The sequence below is a fragment of the Falco peregrinus genome, chromosome 2 (genome assembly GCF_023634155.1).
Source record: "Falco peregrinus isolate bFalPer1 chromosome 2, bFalPer1.pri, whole genome shotgun sequence".
NCBI classification, from domain to species: domain Eukaryota; kingdom Metazoa; phylum Chordata; class Aves; order Falconiformes; family Falconidae; genus Falco; species Falco peregrinus.
The window spans coordinates 89,941,232-89,964,568 of NC_073722.1; the positions used below are offsets into that span (position 1 = coordinate 89,941,232).

At 48.4% G+C, this 23,337-nt stretch overlaps 2 protein-coding genes across 5 annotated transcripts in view; both read right to left on the reverse strand.

Moving 5' to 3' along the window:
- CABP1 (calcium binding protein 1) overlaps positions 1 to 21,856 on the reverse strand; it is a 28,857-nt gene extending 7,001 nt beyond the window's left edge. The window contains exons 1-3 of one of the 4 annotated variants that reach the window (XM_027780868.2): positions 19,383 to 19,499; positions 6,756 to 7,004; positions 1,869 to 2,045 (exon numbers count right to left, since the gene is read on the reverse strand). In XM_027780868.2, coding sequence (XP_027636669.1) covers positions 1,869 to 2,045; positions 6,756 to 6,800 — 222 coding nt within the window. In that variant the 5' untranslated portion in view covers positions 6,801 to 7,004; positions 19,383 to 19,499. Of the gene's footprint in view, positions 1 to 1,868; positions 2,046 to 6,755; positions 7,005 to 19,382 lie in introns of all 4 variants that reach the window. The other 3 variants (XM_055795839.1, XM_005233230.3, XM_055795840.1) reach the window with 3 other exon arrangements.
- The window catches only part of RNF10 (ring finger protein 10), a 202,062-nt gene that overhangs the window by 127,131 nt on the left and 51,594 nt on the right, over positions 1 to 23,337 (reverse strand). The gene's annotated exons all lie outside the window — the stretch shown is intronic.

A 23,337-nucleotide genomic window follows, 5' to 3' on the forward strand; every position in this document is an offset into this window, starting at 1 on the left:
CACATGCAGATTCTACCATCAGAGCACCACAGACTGCGAATGCAAAAGGAGGGGGAGGGTTTATGTCCCTCCAAAAATCTGACTCAAGCAATAACTAACATCATGAAGAGGTTTGCTGCTTTAAATTTGAAAGAAGATCCCCTAAAATGATAAAGGAGGAAAATGGCTTGGGAAAACATGGGCCGAATCACTCTAAAGCTTTTGGAAAACATATGGAAAGAGGAATAAAATGGTTCAGAGAGCTTAGATCCTAGATATGAGCAGAGGTGACCCTCAGAGAGTCCATTATACATAATGGTCTTAACCTCATTTATTTCTTTTCTATGCACAATAAATCCTGTTGGTATCAAGTCAGTAAAAGTAAAGCTGTTTATCAGATGCATTTATTCTACATCAGAGTAGTTACAGACATCACTAATCCTATTTTGGAGACTTCATAGGGTACTGTGCATTTCCATGGCCTAAGCAGGATGGATACCTGTCCAGCTGCGAGCCTTCCAGCCTTCCACTAGGGAGCTGGACCTGTCTCCTAGGACAGGTGGCTCTGTCCATGCCAGCAAGTGTGCTTGTGTGAGAATATTACGTTTTATGTTTTAGTGAACTGGTGCAAGGAATGTGTGATCACTTAGTGGTTGAAGGCTAGGAAGAACAAAAGGCCTTTGATCAATAAGGACAAATAATGACTGTTTTTGTTTGTTTGTTGGTTGAAGAAGAGGTTTCAGAAATAGAAATAGCTGTATCAACGTATGAGTAAGAGATTTCTTACAAAGCCAAGAAAGCTCTGACTCTCAGGTGATTGGGGTGAGCTTTGTCTCACCACAAGACTATCGAATGCACTGGGTCAATATCTGACAATGCACATGTTCACTCATACGTACCCATAAAAATTGTGTTAAGCATATGCTTCTGATGTCTTTAATTTCATGTTATTGTAGGAATCAAATGTCTATATGCAGAAACATGTTTTACTTCTTGTAAAGATACAACACTGGGGTGCATATTTATGTATATTTAACATGCCCAGGTGTATCTATTTGGATTTACATAAAACCACATATTTTTATTGTTTGTATATAAATGCATGCATTACATGCATATGAACACATAGTTACAAATAGGTGTGACTAAATGGATAGATGTGTTTTTGCTATTTATCTCTGTGTATGTATGGGTAATAGCATTTGGTAGTCTGGCACTATTTGCAAATATGAGGACAGACTGATGCTCTTTGGTTTATTTGGCTGGGATTGCTGTGGTGTCAGGCTGGGTATGATAGTCTATGAGGGATTGTGTTTGGGTATCTGTGAGGAGGTAGATCCATGCTTATTTCTGCTGGTACTAGTGTGCTCACTGTGAGCTGACAGGAACAGCAGCAAACATGGGCATCTCTGTGGGACAGCTTGTTCCCGATACGGATGCCATGATTTACATTTAAGTGGCAATTTAGGCCTTAAATGCTAATCTGAGCCTCTGGGAATCAGATGTGGATGTCTTGCTGGAATAATAGCTTTGAACACTGGACTCCTCCTGAGTCCGTATGATTTAGTAAGATCTGAAGTCCTAAGTCCTTCTCCTGAGTCCATATGATTATGCCTACTTGAGTGTAGGTTTGGATCTATCTTCCATAGCTGCATTTTTAGAATCCTCTTTTCTTGTTCTTTAGGCACAGAGATATCTCTGCACATCCTCCAGGTTAGACATTTGCCTGTGATTGTATTTGCATTTGGAGCTGAAGCTGGGATGCTCGAGACCCAGGGCTGGGGGTTACAGAGCTCCACGCAGATGGAGCATGCGAACAGCTCTGCATCCCCATCTCACATCCGTGTGGTTTTGTGCGTGTCTTGCCCGGCTGGGTGTAACTTACGTACAGGCTGCCTGTTTTCTGCGAAGCCCTTCCTCAGGAAGATGCATGCTGGCCCCAGCAGGTTGTGCATGACGGCGCAGTTCTGGGCCAGCATCATGAGCGGACCCTGGTACTCGCAAGACGACGGCCCCTCTTCACTCGTCTGGACAGCCTTATAGCACGTCTTCTCCTCATGGCGGATCTTCCCAGCCAACCAGCAGCAAGCAAACAATACAACAGAGGATGTTACCTCCCCATCTCACCCAGCCATTCCTCTGAAGTTTTACTGAACCACCTCGCAGAGACATTATTGCTAAATTTCCTTCATCTGGTCCACACTGCGTCCCCCCCACTGGTCTATTAGGATTTGTACAGAAGCAGTAAGTCCAGGAGTTCTTTTCAAAAGCTGATAGAAGTACAACCAACCAGGAGAATTAAACTTTGAAATGACATCAAACTCTCAGCACTGCTCACATCTACCCAGTCACAGCCCAGAGGACCACGCTCCCACTATCAGCCCCAGAGTTAACAATCCCTTGAATGAGCTGCAAAGGACGAGCACATGTCACCTAACAGTACATGTGCCAGCCTGTGCCCCGGGTGAAGCTGCTAGCAGAGCCACATTGGCCAGGGCATCCCCAGGAGGCCAGGCAGAGCCTGCACAAAGACACTGCACTAGGCTCCACGTTACATTTCAGCAACACAGCATCACACACTTTATAATGTTCTTAGAAGGCCGTTTACAGCATCAGGTGGCTCTGCCAACTGCAGGCTCACACTCCCTGTGCCACTTCTAATTAGTTACATCCTCAGGGTCTCAGGCAGTTACTGCACTGGCCTCTTCTAATCACTGACAGTCCCAAAGCGGAGATCAGGCACAGGCACAACATTTTTGTCTGTTTGCATTTGCACATTTTCCTAAGTGCACACGTCCTGCTAAGCTCGGGCTCCAGAACAGAATCCAGCACTGGATTTTATAAGGAGGCACTGCTTTCCTTTTATAGAAATGCATTTCCCTGGCTCTGCAAGAAAACTCTTATCCTGATATTCCCATGCAGCTATAAAAAGCCAGCACAACCCACAGGACCCTTGGTTTTATAGAATAAACATTAATCATACATCAGAGTCCTCTTCAGGAATGAGTCTACTTTTACAGCTGGTGTTCCCAAGGGTGATCAGAGAAGCTCTGTCAATTGCCATTGTCTCTATTAACCCTTTTCTTAAAGCCTGAGGTGCTTTTTCAGGCTAAAAGACCAGATACACACACACGCCCCATTTACAGTTGTCCGAGTCTATTGTATCTACTTTCTATGCCTGCCATGTGCTATTATATTGCACACATGGTTTGTAGTTCGCCTTTTGTACACAGCCTTACACCAATCTGCTCATGTATAATGTCATGTGAATATCAAGCATCAAAACAAAAACAACTGAAAAAGCAAGCCATGGAGAAAGAAAATGATGACGCACAAAAGCATTTTCATTGCAGTCATGGATGAGCAAGGAATCTGTCTCTGATTAAATTTGACACAGGACACTTGTCCTTAAAAACCTGAAAGATGAGCATCCGTCCACAAATGGCATATTACTAGCTCAGCTAAATGTCAAGGCATCTGTGCTGAACTGCACAGCTTTGTGATATCAGTGCAATGTATTTTCAAAATTATCAGCTTTATTTCCTGGCACATTTTTCAGTTTAATATACCAAATAATATGAATCACTTAAAATAGCCCACATTGGTTCTGTGTTTAATTCCAGTGAAGCTATGTGAAAGATCAAAGGCCCCACAGCTCCTAATCCTTGTTTGCTGACCCTTCCAGTCGACAGAACTTATTACCAAGCCACAGCAGTACTACAGAATGGTCATCCTGTTATTTTCCTGTGCAGAAGAGATTGCCAGTTTGATGAAACTGTTGCCAAGAGCCACCAAAGATCTTGACCAGTCAACTTGCCGCAGTGCCTGGACAATACGGCACATGGCTTAGCGAGACCCCAACAGGGGATTCCTGCCCTGCTCTCCCATTGCAGGCAGGATTTATGGCATTCTATGTTCCTTCTGCCAGCAGACACCCCCCCCCGCCCCGTTTCTCCTGCAAGTATCCCCACAAGTTCCCTCCACCACGCTCCTCCTACATCCCAGCAGAGCCAGGAAGGGAGCTGTGATACGGGCACAAGGTATAGAGGTATAGCAAATAGAGGTATAGCAATGTCAGCTGCCCGTTACAGGGAAAGCAGCAGTGTGCACAACAAGGAAAATGCAAGAAGAGGACTGGGGAGCCTCAGGCTTTCCCTGCCTCTTCCCCAAGCAAAGAACCACTACCCTTCCTGAGTCCAGCCCTTGGCTGTGTCAGACCAGCTGACCTTGGAGAGGGAAGAGAGACCAGACTGATTTAGAGATGGCCATAGTGATGGTGAAGGGTGGCAAAGTGAGGGACCTGGATGCCAAATCTTTTTCTTTTCTGCACAGAAGAAGCACAAGAGGATTCACTTCATTTTCCTGCCTGTGTGTCAGAGGGACTTTGCAGGGCAGCAAGCCCAGAGGAACCTCTTCATCCCAACTGCAGTGCCTCTCAGAGGGAAAGCCAGCCAGGCTGGACACTGTGATTACTGGGAGGACACTGTGACAGTGGGAAAGCAAAGCTGCCAACAGCAGACATTGTGGAGACAAAGCCTGAGCATTGCCACCTGAACAGGCAAGGTATCCCCGTGTCAGCCAGTCCCAGACCAAGACAACTAGTGCCTGGGAGTGACTCCCAAATTTGGGGTTGAAATCATGTATTCAAGAGATCAGTGTGTCATCCAAGAGCAGCTCTCACACACATTGTCTACAATCCCTCCTCTTTACCATTTCAAGAAAATTAGTTTGCCCAAAGTAAAATCTGAGAAAAAAGACGGGGATCATAAAACAGCCAAGTGAATTTGTGCAGTGTTAAGACTGATCTGCAAAGTGTCCACTATAATCATGTGTGTCATGATCAAAAGAACAGCAGAGCCCCAGGACCTGTCAGGGTGAGTGCCTGAGGCCTTAATTCATGACTGGCTGGAGTGATGTCTGAGAAATATTCTAATTCAGCTTCACAACTTTCTCTCTTTAGTCCTGCCATCCCAGGCCTTCTAACTAGGCACAAAGTGTGTTATTCGAAGCAGCTTTTAGGAATGAAAGCATAAATTACCTAAAAGACTGACGACACAGAGCTTATCAGTTCCTGAATCCGTTTTGATTCAAGCAGCCTGGCCACACCTCAGACTTTAATTGCAATTGCCTTGATCATTTTGAGCACAGCTGCAGCCAACTCATCTTATTGCAAGTTGGAGGCAACCTACAAGCAACCAAGTTGATTTTCCGTATATGCAACATTTGGGTGAACCTCAATTACTTCTGCCTCTCCCCGAAGCTCACCCTGACCTAGGGACTGGTCTGAGCATTGCCTAGCTGCTTGGTGATGAATTCCCTCCTTGTGTATCCCAGCTCCCCTGCAGCAGCACTATGACATTACTGGCTTTGTTTACAGTAGCCGAGATAACAAGCAAACTGTTTCTACACAGAAGAGACATATCTCCGGCCAGAAGAAGCTCCCTGCTAGGGAGGTCCTGTCCCCAGCAGCTCCTTCTCAGAGCGGCTTTCTTGGGTGGCAAGGTCTCCTGAGTGGAGCATCCTGATGGCAGTAGCATTTCAGTCAGCAAAGTCTCCACAGGGGTATCTCCTCACTGCAATACTTCAGATGCTTAGCATAACTTTTTCATTTACGAGGAATGAATTGCATAGCTTTTTGCTGAGTTATTAGATTTGCAGCGATGCTAAGTGAGAACCATGCGGCTGACAGGTACACAGTGCTGCAAGACCCTTCTCAGTCAAACTCAAGTCAAATATTTCTGGGGCACGTCATTCCCATTTCAATCTAGTCCCTAATAGCAGAATGGTTCCTGAATCTAAATCATCCTGGGATCACTGTAAAACCTCAGCACAGAGCAGATCGTGTGTTGAAGCCTAACAGATACACATGGCAGCTCCCAGATGAAGTCCAGCTGGGCCCAAGCGTGTAGACACATGGGCCATGCTGACATGCAACATGATGCACAAACACATAGCCAGGGCCCAGAGTATCCACTCAAAGAGACGTGGACAAACAGATCACAGAGGATAACATGCTTCTGTACTCAAACAGATACCAACAAAACCAGATATGTGTATACGCAAGAATGGATATACACAAAAACACACACATGTCTACTACATACAGACTTCTGTGAGGATATCCACTGTCAGGTATACACACAGCGCCACACAAGCAGGTATACAACAATCATTGCACACCTGCTCACGCACCTCAGGATGCATACGCAGAGACACAAAGAGCTAAGGACACACACACACTTTGGATGAGCTTGTTAGGTGTGCATGTTTTTACACACCAACAGGAATACGTACAGACACACATGCATTCACACGTATGTGAATATATGTCACTACAGAAATGACACATAACTAGACTCATGCAGATACCTCTCAACTGAAGCACATGCACACACACACACAAACTCACACATATACACATACATTAAGATGCTCATACAGAAGACGTGTGCCAGTGTACTGCACATCGACAAACACAAGCTTGCACGTATCCAGAGGACAGCTATACGCACACACATGGAGCAGGACACAAGCCTACTCCTGTACATGCATATGCGCACATTTATTTACACACACATTATGGCTCTCAGCATCCGAGGCTCTAACGGCTGCACTTGCATGAGCAGCTCTTGCAAAAAAAGTCTGGTGAAGAGAGCTGAACCCTTCATACACATCTCTGTGTTTCTCCCACCTCCCGTTCCCATCTGCCCACAACGTCACCCATCCCAAGAAGCAGGGCTGGAAACGCACAACGTACTTTGATTCAGGGAACATACCTTTTTTGAGAGGTTTCTCAGTGGAGACTTCACACAGTTGCCCATAATATGTTGAGTCTGCCTTTCCGGTGGACTTGGTTATAAAGGAACTGAAGCAATTGATCCCATTAAAGGTATTCCTTGGGAGCAAAGCAAGAAAGGCAGCACCAGGCAAATCCAAACAGCTACTGGCTGCTGGGGCTTCCCTCTTCAGGGAGCTTTTTCTCTCTCTGCCTCTCTCTCTCCGTGTTTTTACTTTATGTTCACTTTCTTGAAGAGATGGAGCAGGAAGGAGAGGGAGGGGAGAGAAACAGACAGAAAGAGAGGGAGAGAGGGAGAGAGAGAGTGAGAAGGGGAGAGAGAGGGAGGCGGATGTATAATCTACATCAGATTAATGTTCAAATCCCTCCCACCCCCCTCAATCTGCAGGCAAGATTGTTTAACTCATGGGAGAGGGCTGATTCGGGGAGAATTAAAACAGACAGGCACCATGATTTCAGTGATGAGTTCAGTGAATCCAGCTAGTTTGGGTCCACACAGCCTCTGAACATCGCATCCCTAACCACCCCCCTTCTAACTCCTCTCAGCTTTTCAATCACCAGAGAGCTAGGCTGGCCAGAAGGCAATCCACTTATGGGCTTGGAGCAGAGTCCAGAGCTCGTTTCAGAGCAGAAATGGACCATTTATCTGGATGGAACCTGTTTCAGCTTTTAAATACCAGCAGACCTAGAAACTCCCTCATTCTTTTCCTGCCGCGGTGGAAACGAGCCTGCAGGCAGCAGTCCAGAGACCCTACAACACTCTCAGCCCCAGGATAGTAATTTTTAACCACAAGGGAGAGACCTTGAGCCAGTCTTGCTGTAAAGTTTTTCCAGCTTTCTGCAAGTAGAAATCAACTGGTGGTTTACCTGCACAACTCTGCCAAAGATGAGCTCACACCTGAATTTTAAATCTGAATAGTCCCAAGCTAGATAATGGGAAGCAAAGAATTTGAACGTCAGATCCATCCATTCCATTTCTAAGCACCCAAATCCTGGAATAAATAAGAGGCCTCTAAACCTCCAGCCAGCTCTGAACTTTGGACTTTAGGCCTGTTGTGGTAACAAAATAATCGCTGAAAGGAAAGGCGTCAGTGCCCAATACATTTTCCTCTGATCTCAGGTTAAGCATAAGAGCATTCAGTCTGAAAAGAGATTTAAATTGCATAAAACTCTCACCATTACACCCAGGCAACAGGATCTGAACAGCATAGTGAAAGCACCCTTAGCTATCAAACCATCACAGCTGCAGCTCCACAGTGATAAGAAGCCATGGCATGAAGAGCTACCTCCTTCAAGAACTGTGAAGACCAAGATGACACTGATGAAACACCCTGTCTGTCTATGCAGAAAGCTGGTTGGACACTCAGGTGTTCAGCTGAAAGATTTCACAACTAACTTTGTGGGTGTGGTTCCAAACAAAAGGGTCTACAAAGACCTAACCCATGGGCTGAGCGCTTGCACCACATGCTTTTTTACGCAAGAGCCAAGGACTCACTCTCCTGGCAGCTCTAGGGCTGTAAGACAGAGAGGGACGAACTATCAATGTCACAACAAAGCTGAGATTTCTCTTCTTCCACCCTGATGGTGCTGTGGCAAATGGAGTATGACTATAAAGTGAATCAACAATTGTTTTATCTTAGAGGCTTCTTCCACCTGAGGAGATGAGTTTAGGAGTCCAGCCATGACAAGAGTCAACAGCTTCTCCAGTTCCAGTCACAGCTAGAAGTATATGGCCATGTGGGATGGTGTTTCTTGCTCTTCCTTGTACTAATACTAGGTTCCCAAAAGTGAAAGCAGTGGAACAGCCTTCTCTTAAATTGCCTCAATGCTTTCTTCACTGCATGGCAAGGGAAGGAGCTGCACAAAAATCCACAGGCCCTCTAAAGCAAGAAGCTGCAGAAGCGGATACTGGAAGACACCCCTTGTACCCAGGGCAAACTGAGAGAGGGAGAGAGGGAATGAGGAAGCTCTGGTCTGGAAGACCTTCGTAGGTGAGCCCACCCATGGTGGGCTGGGAAGCAAAACTGTTCCTGAGCTGAGCCTGTCACAAGCTGAAGACCCTTGACACTGGGAAAATATACAGTCACTCTGTGAGGGCTGTCAGCCCTAGGCCTCGCAGCAGGGGACTTTGCAGGAGGATGCCAAAACTCCAGCTCCTCTCAAGGCTGCCATCTTTAGCTCTGTTTTTCCTTCCCCTCTTAAAGCAGATAGTGGGAGGCTGATCTACCCTCGGCCAAAGCGCTGGTTGTTAATAATGTCCTCTGTCAGCTGGAGCCATTCCCCAGGCTCCTTGTTTATTGACAGAGTGCTTGTCTCCCTTGAGCAGAAGCTGCCACACAGCTAGCAAGGCGCCTGGGCTCCTTCCTGAGACAAATTACTCCAATTCCAGAGCAGAGAGCCTCCCTGCTGCTAATGAATCTCCCCCCTGACAGGCAGCGTAGAGGCCAGGAATGCCCTGCAATTGAGAAGTGCTTGTCTCCTGCATCCTCCCGGCAAGAGGGAGAGGAGCAAGGGATTCAGGCATCTCCTGCCAGAACCCATCACAGCCCCAGACTGCTACAGGACAGCTTTGGAAGACAGCTGTTGAGTATGTCTTACAGAGCTCTAAAAGACTCTCAACAAAAGTTGAGATGGTCACCCTCTAAATATTAGCTTGTACCAGAGCATTCAGAGCCAGCCAGCATGGCATGCTGCTGAGTTTGCCTGCTCTCCCACTTTTCTTCCCTGCGGTTGCAGGCAGCTGTAGGAAATGTGCAGGGCAGAGTGAGAGGGCTGAGACCTGCTGCCGGGCTTTGCAGGGAGTTTGCAGTCCAGGAAGGGAAAAGGCAATGGAAGCCCATTTGCACCAGGTTTGCAACACAGTCACAGTCCTTTGACTCTGCAAGAACTTCGGCAAAGCTGCAAGGGGCCCAAGAGACACAATTGTAAACAATTTTCTTATCTGCTTATTTACCCTGAATCTCTTCAGAGCAATTGGGCAGCACATCACAATCTAGCAGACAGACCCCAATGACCTCTTGAGGAGGAAAATCACTCTCTACATTGTGATCTTGTTTCCCATCACTTCCATGGGCAGCTTAGACACAGGCAGGGAAGTGGAGTTGGCAGAAAGGTCATTAGAAGATTAGGTTAGAAGAAACATATTTTCTCCCTTCCTCCAACTGAGGCTGCTGTAAGAGAACAGGATGCTGAGAATAAGTGTGTCAAAAACATTTGTGTGTAGGTGCTGATCTGTGGGTATGCCTATATCTGGGGTAGTCAGTATGCGTGTGGGAGGGCTGCACATGCATGTATACTGGTTTTCCCACACTGTTCTTTGTGGCAATCACACTGTTCTTTTAAGGCCTGGGGCTCTGTTGTAAACTTTCTAAAAATCGGTAGGAACTTTGTGAAATGCAAGTCTTGCCTATGTGCCCACATCTCTTCTTCTCCTCTGAGGTATAAGGTGAAGAGCAGAGACCTCAGTGGATGCAGTTTGGCACAGACCAAGGTCTCAACTCACTGGAAGGAAGCATTTGGTACATTCACTGACCTGAGCACAGAGCAGAGAGGGGGCTGGGCAACCTGGCATTGAACAGGGAGTGGTTTAGGTTGTTTAATATGTCTGGATCATTTAAAAAGCAGCAGTGCTGCACTTTGGGCTGGCACCTTTGGCAGAAATGCTCATTTCATAGGAAAATGTTGGATCCCACCATAGCTAATCACTTGGTAGCTGCCAGAAACTTTATCCAGTGGGGCAACAAATATCTAACAGCCACAACAGAATGAACAAAAGTCAATCCAAAACTTGGAATTGCTTATGAGACTGTAGCTTTGCTTGGCAAAAATTTCCAGTATGGATGTATGGATTTGCACAAGGAGGCTGTTCAGATGCCAGGACAGTTTCAGTGCATGTTTTTTTTATTTGCTGGAACATTTTATCAGATGGTTGTACTTAATACAAACACTGCAATAGGAAAATATCAGTAGGTAGGGGGTTAAATCTCTAAGGTGAGTATATAGGAAAGCAGGGAAAACTCATTCCTAGCATCTTTTCACTAAAGTCCACAGTTCTACTTAAGAGCCCATTGCATGTTTTGAAGATTTAGTATTTTAAAATATTCCACCTTATTTAATTTATCCTAACAGGGCAAGAATTTTTGGTCTATTTTTTCCTGTCACAGAGTGGAGCATGCACATATTGATTAGTAGCTTTCAAATCTGTTCCCAAACACCCTTTAGCTGGTGGCTATACATCTGTATTTTACAAGAAACAACCCAGTCTTTTTTACTGGATGACCTCATATGAGCCTAAGCATTTGGAATTGTTAACATCCTCCTCTGGCCAGTGCTGTCGAGGACCTCATTTCAAAGCTACCAATTGCTGGAACATGCACTGGCACACCGAACTTCTGCGACTGGCTTCCCTTTCCTGCATCCAGCTCCCAAGTGCTTTTGCTGCACATTGAGTTGTGTCTTCTAACCTCGAATGAACCTTGGATGGTTCCATATTCCAGTCAGACAAGTGCAAGTCCATCTCAAGGGGAGGCACCAGCAGGTACTGGTGGATGCAGTCCAGTTCCTCATCTAGGGGGAGGAATATTTCTGCAGAGAGTTTGGGAACTTTCTTTGCTGTCAACTGTTCCTGGAAGAAAGTGTTGCTGACTCATGCTGTGCATAATATTCTCCTCCATTAGAGCAATTGGATCATATTCAATCACAAACAACAGAAAGGTTATTAAAAAGACCAAGGATATTTTCCATCCCTCTCAAGGTAACAAAGCCTGGACTGTCAACTTCTGTTTAGAACAGCTTTGCCTAATTAGCTAGCTTTATTCTGCGTTAGATGAAAAGAGATGGGAACGTGCCATCTTCTGACACCTTCCATGCAGATCTGGTCCACATATTTTGCGCTAGCCCAACTTCCAAGTCCCTGCGCAGGAGATGTATTGGCCAGCGCACAATGTGTTGTGGGTATTTTCTGCTTTCAAGATCATCAATGGGCTACAAAAAGACAAGTACAAGCTTGACAGCTCAGAAGCTGCTGTGACAATTTGCCATGTATATGCAGTACAAAGATTGTTTAAAACAAACCTTACATGGTCCCCTGTCTCTGCTCAGGAACATGAGAACTATGAATCACACTCTGTCCATCTGGAACCACTGCAAAAGCATCTAATTCTGCCCTGACTCCCTCACTGCTTTCAAAATAAAAGGGACAGGGGTTCAGTATTTGGCTGGCACACGGAGGTGCTAATAGAAGGCATGGCTGATTATTAGATGAGCAAAGGCCTGGAAACCAATACTGATCAAATACTCCAAACCAACCATGTAGCACTACATGAGATATGCCACCATAAAACCGAGGTCTGCCTCACTTCTATTTTCAGTAAGGATCTGACAGCACCTTTAGAACTGCATATCCCAGTATGAGACCTCTGGCTATATCTCAGCAAGCTGGTCACAAACTGCCTAAACCCTTTCTGCATTATTTCAGCAGAACGCAGTGGGGTTGCTGGTGGTTTTCTACTTCCTGCCTTCAACTATTGTGACATGATGCTTCACAACATTACACGGTTGCCTGTTTCCTTCCAAGAGCGGAGAATGTATTTCATCTGTGTGGGATGAAGCAATGCTGTATATTCTTTCCAAAGATGGTTGCAAGGTGCAAAGCACTCCAGGAGAGGAATGGTTGGAAGAAATATTAGAATATTGCTAATTACTTAATTCACAGATAGTATTGAGTTTATGGTCTTGTGCTGGTGCAGAAAGCTACTAAAAAACTAAATATGACCATACAAGCTACAACAGCTGTTTGTCTCTATTTCTAAGTGGGGCATTTGATTGAAATTGGAGGATTACTCAAGTTCATGGGCACTGCTGTTGCTCTCTAAGGTCACAGGAATGTCACAGGATTATTGAAAGGGAGCCCAAAGTTAGCTAGGCGTCTTTAACTGGATGCATACCATATAGCTGCTTGTTATTGGAAATCAATATCACTCATGGACTCATCAGGGAAAAACAGTTACTGAAGCTGGGATGCTACAAAGAACCACAGCTAATTCAGCTGACAAACCTGCAGCCCAGCCACTACATCTAAAGCTAAACTCTTCTGTGACACTTTGTTCAAACCCAGTACTGCATGAAACAAAAATCAAGGTGGCATAGGTTGATGGAAGGCACAGTGGACTAATTTAAATAATGATGAATTTATTATTGAAAGATTTTCTTCTCTCAAAAGATAAGCTGAATCGAACCAGAAGGTTTGTGTATTTCGGGGCATTAGATCATGCTGCTGTATATTTCATGAACGGAATATTTAATGAATGTTCTTTTAGCTTGGTTTTATTTTGATGTCTTTCTATATCCTTTTAAAACAGATTTGTTTAAAAAGTAAATCACTGACAAAGATTAATGTCTGCTGGCAGACCTACTGCAGGCAGGAAGCTTATCCATTGCCCCTCAGTGATTCTGTACGTCTGGCTCACATCCCTCAAGCTCTTTACAAGTAATAAATGTGATAAATTTTTCTCCAAGCTGAGCAAGGGGGCAGCTGAGTGGATGTGCTCAAGTGAAACAATGTTCTTCTGTGTTGGCATCCAATACATATGGAAAACACGAGACACACATTGGAAGGTATAGCGGGTGTCAGCAGGCAGGGATGTACGCATTCACTGATCATTTTAAGTACAGGAATGTATATGCGTGTACAGTGGTGGTTGCATAGCCACACAGAAGATTCAGCAGAGGCTGCGCACGTACAGGCTGTGTGTATACAGATAAGACATGTATACGAAGGCTCTTTGTCAGGCTACACGCACGCACATGGTCTGTGGCAACACATGCAGGGACGGAAGCACAGAGGCAGTACCAGCCCCACGAAAGTCCCCGTACCCACCCCTGCAAACACGCGCCTGGCGACCAGCAGGAAGCCCACACCGGCTCTCGCCTGCATCACGGCAGCCACGGGACTCCCCCGGGCCTGACACATCACCGGGCAGCCCGGGCACCGAGCAGAGGCCTAGCCCCGGCGGCACGGGCTGGCCCGAGGAGCGCCGGGTCAGAGCCGAGGCGGGCCCGCCGGCCCGGGCAGTGGCCCCGGGGCAGGAGCCAGCCGGGCCGCGCAGCGCCGCCCGCAGAAGGGGGCGCCCTGTGGCCGCCGAGCGCGCCTGGCCGGGGCACCGGCCGGGGGCGGTGCTGTCCCGCCAGCGCTGCGGAAGCGGCCCCCGGCGGGCCCGAGGAGCCCCGGCGGGCCCGGGGAGCCCCGGCGGGCGCAACTCGGGGCGGACCGCCGGCTGCACGGCGGCCCCGGGACACCCTTCCCACCCCGCACACCCCGAGCGCCCTTTCGGGGTCGGAACGAGCCTTCCGAGGTGCTGAAAAAAGGAAAAGTCGGGGAGGGAGGATGTGGTGTTTCTTGGCCTCCTAACCTGTGCACCCAGGCTCCGTACCGGCAAGCAGAGACTGCACCATGGGATCAGCATCACTATGGCGGTTGAGGTCATTCTGAGCCAGAAGTCTGTTCACCCCAAATTACTGTGCCGATTTAACATTGTACATGAGCAGGTGTTAGACTGTCCTCGGTTTGCCACAAGCCCTAACATGCCACTGCTTCACCTGCCTTACAGCATGGTACAACACAGCATGCCTGTAAACCCTGGCCTGTCACCTTCACCTTTGCCATTCCACAGCATGACACCCAAAAATTTCCATCGCTGGCATCACCACTCCAGCACGGCCCAACATGCTGCAGCCTCCCTCACTAATACACAGAGGCAACTGAAAACTTCCATTACTGAGCCACTCTCTGCTGGGCTGGCCAGGACTCCCTGGCTCTTCACTGGCAGAGCTCCAAGCGGGGTCCTGATGCAGCAGCTGCTCTTGGGCAAAAGTCCCATTAGAATCAGCTGAAGCCATTGAAGAGAACAAGGTCATCCTGCAGATGAGGAGACCAGAAGGGTGAAAGGCTGGACAAGGCACCTTTTCCCTACCCACTCCCACCTGGTTTAGAGAAGAGTGTTCTTAAACATCTTCTTCCCACACAAGACAGCCCAGGGCACACATCCTGCCCCAAACAGGGCTTCTTCTGTCATCCTGGTTTGCTGTAATGTCCATTAAGACCTGTTAAGAAGAACTAAAGGCCATGGGTAAAGGAAGATGGAGCAGGACCAGAAAAGGCAAAGGATACAAGAAATGCAGAAAGATTCCTTCCCTATTTTAATGGTAATGTGGATGCTGACATTAAAGCAAGAATGGGAGATGGTGCAGATAGGAGAGGCTTTTAACTCCCTGTACAAACAGAAATACAAAAGCCCCTTTGGCCACTGTGCTAACAGCAGAAGCCTGTAAATATTTAATGAATCCCTATGGCATAGTTTGACCCCTCTGATCCCCATGCTACCAGAGGCAATTGACAGAAAACTGTTGGGGAATCACTTCACTGAAAAATTTAACAGTCAGGCAGGGTGTGAAAGCTAAATGGCTCTGAAAACGGTCAGGTCTCACATGGCAGGATCACTTGCAAATTAATATTGCATAGAAAAGGCCCAGAAAAAGCTCTTCTTAAAGGTGCCGACCAGGCCAATGCTGAGACACAGGAGGAATGAAGTGACAAGAACCAGCAGGTTTCTGTGCCGCGGTACCCGTACAGCACTGTGCCGTGAGTCCGGTGCCAAGTTGCTGCTGCTGCATCACCTCTGCCCCGGGAATCTGCTGCCACAAAACTGTTGCATCGAGGTCCCTGCTGCCACCGCACTGCTGTCCCAGTCTCTGTGCTGCTGTTGCTACTGTTGTCATGTTAATAAACTGTGTCCTGCTGCCAGGCTGTCATCTCCCCACCATCCCGGCTGCCGAGAGGTCACGGCTCCTCTGCTGTTACAGATGTGCAAGTGCTCAATAGTGCACTGTTGCTAAACTGTATCCTGTTAGCCACACTATAGGCACCACAGGACCACCAACATGCTATTCTGCTCTGCAGCGGTGACAGCATGCTCCTTTTTGCTCCATGACACTCCTTTACCACTTGGCCACTCCAACACTATACTTCTACCAGACAAAAATTATATGAAACATCCTGCTCATGCTCCCTTTTCTCACTGCTTCCCCACTTTGCTGCATTATCACACATGCGTCCCTTGCCAACTACACCCGTGAGTCACTGCACTGCTCTCCCACTGCACTGAGCTACTGCCACTGCAGGGCCACTTTAAAACACTGCTGTCCCACTATCACACCCATCATACAGCCAGCCCTTACTCACCCTGCACTTCTGGCACCAGATAAGTCTGTGCCGTTGCCCTTGTGCTAACTCACAGCTGTGCTTCCAGAACTGCGGCATGGTGGTAACATCTCACTCACTACCTTCTGGTACAATGGGATGGTGCTGTCAGGTCGGCGCAGTCCTTTACTAATATCACACCAGAAGCAATCACTGCTGTATAGAATAGCTCCTGTCTGGAATATTGTATTACTACATCATTAGACTGCTAAACTCTTCTGTCAGGCTACAACACTACACAATTATCTCACCCGTGCACTGCCAAACTCCCACTGCATGGCACCAGTATCACATCTCTGTTCCGCCACAGGATTGCGTTACCACACCACCGCATTGTCAGTGCTGTGTTCTCCAGGCACTCAGTGCTGTGCGGCACTGCATGCTAACCTGGTATAAACTCCACAGCAGAGTGCTTTTCTGCAACTGCCTTACTGATCCAGTGTGCAAACGTGTCATTAGACTAAGATGACATCCTGGCTTATACTAATACATTATCACACTACCCTACACTTGTTAATTCATGTACCACTCAATTTCAAAATGGTAAAATGCCCTGAAAGAGTATTATTGCTTTATTCTGTCAGAACATCACTGCACCAATATAGCATAAGCCTAATTAATAAAATATCACTGCATCCTGTATCCTGGCAGTATCTTAGCATTCTCCCTGAGTACACACCCACAGTGCACTATATTGCTGTGCTGGTTATATAAACACAGCACTTCTGCCTTCACTCCGTCTTTCTTTCTGCACAGCTACAAATCTGTCTCCCTCAGACACAACTCTGTAGTTCTGGGCTGCTCCTTTTTGCTGTTACTGCAATAATGACATTCTCTGTGAAGTCATCCCTGCAATCTTTTCTGCGTAATCTGATTGTACCACTGTAGCATCTGTGCCCACATCACTGTACCACAGAGGAACAACAGGGTGATGGTGTTCCACATCTGTAGAGCTGGGACAAGATACAAGGTGCTGTCGGACTACAGTGCTCTGCTGCTGCAGATATGCATCACTGTGCTCCTCTCCTTCTATGTACTGCAAGATTACTGTTTTAACTGTTTCACAGCAGGCTGTGTGGGCTGGAGAGAAGTTCTTGTATTAAATTGTCTGCTGAGCAGTTGCTTTCTTCTAATTACAATGTGGAACAGACTGGTGTTACAGCACCTGCAGTCTTATACTGCAATCCTGGACACTTCTGTGCTTATGAGCCTGCCTCAGGCCAGGCTGCAACTTGGGTTCCTGCAGGTTTAAGTCCTTGCCTGCTTCAAAAACTCACTCACATTTTTACAAAGTGCTTAGCATTTGTTTCTTTACTCACAGAAACAAAATTTCCATCATTCTGTTCCATGACAGAATATCCACAGTTCTTACCTTTGGGCTTTGATTTGCCCCAGGATTTTGATATCACTGCAAAAAATCTTTACATATCTCTTCCTATAATCAGTTCTTTGTGTATCCTACATTATAGCTCCCCTTCTTGTATCCACAAACTCCCTGTGCACCCCTACTACAGCTCACTCCTAAAAGCCAGTCCTCAATTTCCACTAGATGGGTCATTCTCTCATAGTTACTTCAAACAAAGCAAGTGAGAGATAAATACAAAGAGAAATAGGAATAAATAATATTATGCTGTAAAAGAAAGATTTTGGTGTTTGCTTATAAGCCTTGGTGCAATGTACCCAGCAAAAAGATGAAAACTAGAATTGTATCTGTCTCCTTTTTGTAAGAGGCACTGTTCAACACTGCAATTAAATTTTGCAAAGTTTATGGTTTTCAGAAATGTCTTCTGACACTGGAATGCAAGCAGCAGAGCAGGTAAAATAAAGATGCCATTCAGGTAAGGATTGAGTTCAAAACTAGAGAGGTTTCTGTGCCTGGCATGGATTTGTTTGTATTTCTGACACTTTGGGATATACAGCTCCATAGACTTAAAATCTGTTCTCAGATACATCTTCACTTTCCTCAGAACTACAGGTACAGCACAGGTCAGAGCTGAGCCCATGGATTTCAAAGCCTGGTGCTGGAATACTGCTTTTTGTAACCTGGCTGAGCACCAAGCCGCTCACCAGGCCCTTCCTTATCACTACTACAAAAAATTTAATCTAGACTTCTGGTACGCCACTGGCACAGGGAGGGTGATATTCATTCCGAGTTAAACACAACTGTAACATTCATAAATAGCAAACTGTCAGTAAGGATGCAAAATTGTCAAGGAGAACAGATGTGCTTTGATTTTTCTCTGAAGAAGTCAAGATGAACAGAAGTAGACAATGCTTCCTAAGATCAGATTAAACAGATACAGATGTATGACCTCCTTCCACCCAGTTACAAAAATTCTTCTCATTCCCCTCATAATCTTAATTTGGATGGGCGCCCCACGATGCCTCCCAAACCCACTTCAAAACAAACAAAAAAAAAGACCCGATGACAACAAACCCCACAAATCCTAATTCTGGTTTAATCGATCAGTTCTGGGGCTGGAACTTAGCTGCCTAGGCTACTGGCTTATACCTATAATTGTGCTTCTGGGCGATTGCAGTTACATTAATCTTCCTGGAGATTACAGCTCCCAGTAACATCCCTAAATGGCTCTAAAAGAAAATTCTGAGCCAGTCTCTCTCTGCCTTTTCATTTTTAGAGAGTAGCCCTGTTGGGTAATTTCACTACCAGAAGCAGCTAAAAGCGACAGCTTTGTACCAAAAGAGCTTGCAAACACCGAAAGCATCTGTTCCATCCTAACATAGTGACTGGGAAGGCTTCGGAATTGGGTCAGGATTTTTTTTTTTTCCGTCCTCCCCACTACCTTCTCCTGACAGCTTCTGCCATCAGAAATGATTCATATGCTGATTGCACAGAAATGTACCATAAGGAGATGTAAACAAATACAGCAAAGCAAGGCGGGGAGCCAGAGAGATGGAATCTAATAAGTAAATACATTTTAAAAATCCGCTTCTCTGACTCTCACCCTCAGCAGGGAGAGCCACAACTTCCCCCGGCGACAGGGGAAGCACCGGCACTTCTTCCCCCGCCAGCACCACCGAGAGCGCCCTCCGCAGCGCCCGGCGGGGCGGGCGGCCGGGGGCTGCAGGCGGCTCCGACCCGCGCCCCCTCCCCGCGCGGAGCCCTGCCCGGTGCCGGCCCCGCAGCGCCCCGGCGGTGCCTCACCCCCGGGAGAAGTTCGGCAGGGGCGGCCAGGAAGCAGTGCATTTACAGCCGCGGGCTGCGCCCGAGGGCGCGGGGGCTCCGCAACGGCGAGCCGAAGGTCCGTGCGCGGGCAGGAGGGGAGAGCGCGGAGGGCAGGCAGGGAGGGAGGGAGGGAGGGAGCGAGCGAGAGGCGCTCTGCCCCTTACCTGGCCAAAGACCGAGCTGAGCATGGGGTGCAGCTGGTGGAAAAGGGGGTCCGCTTCTACCGACCGATCGCTGCCGCTGGACTTGGTGGAGTACTTGCTGCTGGATTTGGACAGAGGTGAAGTGCCTTCCGAGAGCTTTAGGGACTCTCTGCTGGACCTCTGCCTGTGACTGAAGAAAAAGTCCTCCTCTGCCTCCTCCCCATCCCTGTCTGAGAGCTGGTGCTGGTCCTGGGGGTGACCGTGGCTGGCGTGCGGCGGGAGGTGGTGGTAGTGTTTGGATGTCCGCACCGGTTCCTTGCCGCTGCCTCTCCTTGGACCTCCTTCCGCCGGCTCCGGCTGGCTCTCCCCCCGTCCATGTGACAGCTTCCCCGCGCCCCTCGCTCCGTCCTCCCGGGCGCCCGGGTGGCAGAGGGGCCTGCGGGCACTGGGCTCCCCGGGGAGCGGCTCCTCGCTCGGCTCCCTCCCCGCCTGCCCGCCTTGTCCTCTGCCGTCCCGGGCACGGCTGCCGCGGGGCTGAGCGCCCGCCGCCCTCCCGCTCCCCGCCGCCTTCAGCAGCGAAGTGCGGGACTCGCTCTTCGCCATGGAGGAGCCGCTCATCGCGGGGCCGCTAGAGCCGCATCCCCGGCCGGGCGGAGCGCTGCCGCTGCGGGCAGGGCTGCGGCGCGCCGCTCACGGCATGTCCTGCGGAGACCCGCTTAAATCCCGCACCGCAGCCCATGTGACAACGCAGACAAAGGCCGCGGAAGGGGCGCTCCGGCGGGGGCTGGCGGGCACCGTCCCCCCGCTGGGGCTCCCCCCGCCTCTTCTCCAGGTGAGCCGGGGCCTCCCCCCGCCGGGGGCCGGCTCAGGCCGGGGCGCGCCGGCAGGCGAAGCGGCGGCGCCGAGGGGGTGCGGGCGGCTGCGGGCGGCGCTCCCGCAGCGCGGCGGGCGGGCAGGGCCCGGCGGCCCCGGGCACAGCGGGAAGGGGGGGACCGCAGGACCGCAGCCCCCCGGCGCGGCGGCGGCCCAGAGCATCGCCCCCGGCGGCGGTGCCGACGGGGAGGGCGGGGGCTGCGTCCCGGGGGGCAGGCCTGAACCCCGAGGCTCCCGCATCTCCCAGGGAAGGGGCTTAGCGGCCCCGAGGGCAGAGCCGGGACAGGGTGCACCCCTGCCCCGCGGGGGAACCCGCCTGCGCCCACGCATGCCCCTCGGAACGTGCCACCGCGCCAGCACCGGGAGCCAGGACGCTGCGGGGCCCGGGGCCCGCCCTGATCGTTGCCTGAGCGCTCAGCTTACCCAAACGGGGTTGGGGGGATACTGGCTCTATAGATCAGCACCTACAGGTCTTATCGTTATAACTGAGAGGATTCAAAGTCTTGATCCAAATTCCAGATTTCCCAAAGTTCACGAGAGGAGACTGGGTGCTCAGCTGCTGCCTGACATGCCCACAGGGGAAGTTTTGATCCAGCCTTTGAAATGGACGTAGAGGCTTTGTCAGGGCACATCATCAAAGGATATAAAAATGAAAGTTTGTACCTAAAAAGGTGATTACTTTAACGTCTTTGTAATCAAACACAGGTAATTAAGTGGCAACAGGTGGTTCCAATAATGATGTTCTGTTTAAAAACAGTAAAAGATAATGGTGTCAAATCAGGCATATGTTCCCAATGAGGCAAGGACCTGGCTCCTTCTTGCTCATCTTCAGACAGTGATTGTGCCTCACTGCCAGACTTGGATACCTCAGCAGTTTATGTACCCAGAAAGATGAAGGTGTGATTATCGCATAATAAGCTTACTCATGCTAGCTCTGCTCTTGCTGGCACATGCACAGCAGTTACTATGTGATGACACAGTCTTGTCTGCAACAACCCAAGTGCAACTTCTCTACAGCCTGTGGTCCCATAGCAGCCTGTGCTACTGTGCCTCCACTACTACAGTCACAGGTGCTGGCTGGGGCAAAGCTGCCACAGAAAGAGTTATGCTGCGGCCCTTGGTCAGTGTGCTCTGTCCCCTCAGCTGTGCTATCAGCACCAGATGTGCAGCATTTGTGCATGATTCCTGCACAAGGTGCCCTCTGTCCATCCTCAGGATGACAGAAAAGACTGGTCCCTCTATCCCTCTCCTGCTCTGGATGCTTGGCAGCAGCTTTCATGGCGGCTAAATGGGCTGTTGAAGGGGTTTGTGGTGGAGACACTTGTTGAGCAACAATTTTCCATTCATACCTGCAGGGTTATCTTGGTTCCCAATTACAGGCAAGGTACCTTTTTGGTGCTGGGGTGCTTTGGTTTTGTTGTTGCTGGGTTTTGTCAGAACAGGCTGTTTCTGTTGGATATCAGCAGTGCAGAACCACTACTCATGGCTAGATGAACATGAGCCCTGGCTTTCCCTACTGCAGCTGCATTGCTGGAGCCATGGCTGCTATAGGAGTCCTTCTGCCAGGAAGCTCAGAGGTAGAAGGAGGCTGAAATAAACATTTCTCAATACTTTTCTATCCTGGGAAAGTTAATTCTGTCAGAATATAACACTGCTTTTAGAGACGCTGCCATTTCTGGAATTGCAGCTGGTGCTGACAAGGCATTGCTGTGAGGAAGTTCACACAGATAAGGTTCCTGTCTAGCCTGACTAACACTGGCCTCACCTTCCTGGGGGTCTTTTGAGCTATTCCTGAAGACTGTAGTGACACTGCTATCTACAGGTGGGTTGTAGCTCCTTGCCTCAGTCAACTGTGCACCGCAGTATTTGGAGCAGATGCCTCATTAGTGAGAAGGGACTCATTGGTACAGGTGTGATTCATCACTTTGGAGAGCACTTCAGGGATCAGGGCATGAAACGGCTTGACTAACAGACAATAACCATGCAGGCAGGGGCTATGTTACAGAACCCAGCAAGAAAACAGCAGCAACAGCAGCTGAAAAAACTATGACATGGGACAGAGTGAGAGCACAAACCAGAAATCTGTTCTGTCAGACAGAAACTGGCTGTCCACAACACCTGTGTTTGGGTTTCAGCTAGGAACAAACCCTGGCTGTTCAGAGAATCTGGAGTACATCCTCCTCACAAATTCATTTTAGAGGTTCTTCATGTATCTCCTTTTCTAGACAAATTAATCCTGGGATCGCAGTGGCTGTGTAGCATCCACTGCATACTAAAGAGCTAGCTATTCTGGAGCAAAATGCCAGGGAACAACAGAGCCCGGCTGCAGAGAGAGGCACATAATTCCAGCACGGCTGAGTGGCGAGATGTGCAGGGACATCTCTCCAGAGAGAGCGTAGCTCCTCTTCCATCTGGCAGCACAAAAGAGGACAGGCCTGAATCCTCAAGACACGACAATTATATTATGTAACGTGCATGCTCGCTGCTTCTGGAGATGGAGCTAAGTCAAAATTATCCATGTGATTCAGTCAGAGGCCAAGCCAGAGGGGAGCTGCACTTCCCTCCCCAAACTAGGGGGATTCTGCAGCAAGTGTGTAGTCTGGCGCCAGCAGGGGAAAGTGGATCCTATTCCAGTGTGCAATGACAAGTACCACACTGCCTGCAAGCGTAAAATCCTATTTTTCCTTAAAAGGGCTGCCAAAAAAGATGCACATGAACAAATGCAAGAGCATTTTGGGGGGAAGGGTTTGGTCAATTATTTCTCTTCATTTGTGTGGAGAAAATTTTTGAAAAAATTGAGAATGCTGTTCAAACAGACAGGGGCTGAATTGCCTGCCCTGAACTCAGAAGAATGTACTTCAGTTAAAGACTACAGCCTAGAAAAGGAGTGAGAGTAAAATGAGCGAGCACTGCCCATAAGGAAAAAAAAGACTCCAGCAAGCTGTTGAGGAAGGTACAAATGTCTGTGATGTTTTGCAGCAGTTCTCTTGGTACTAGTTTCTTAGTCTCTATTATTTCTCTCACCTGCATTTGCAAGAACATAATTGTCTAGGATAAGTATGATATCATACAAACAATTTGCCAAAGCACAGTAAAATCTAAG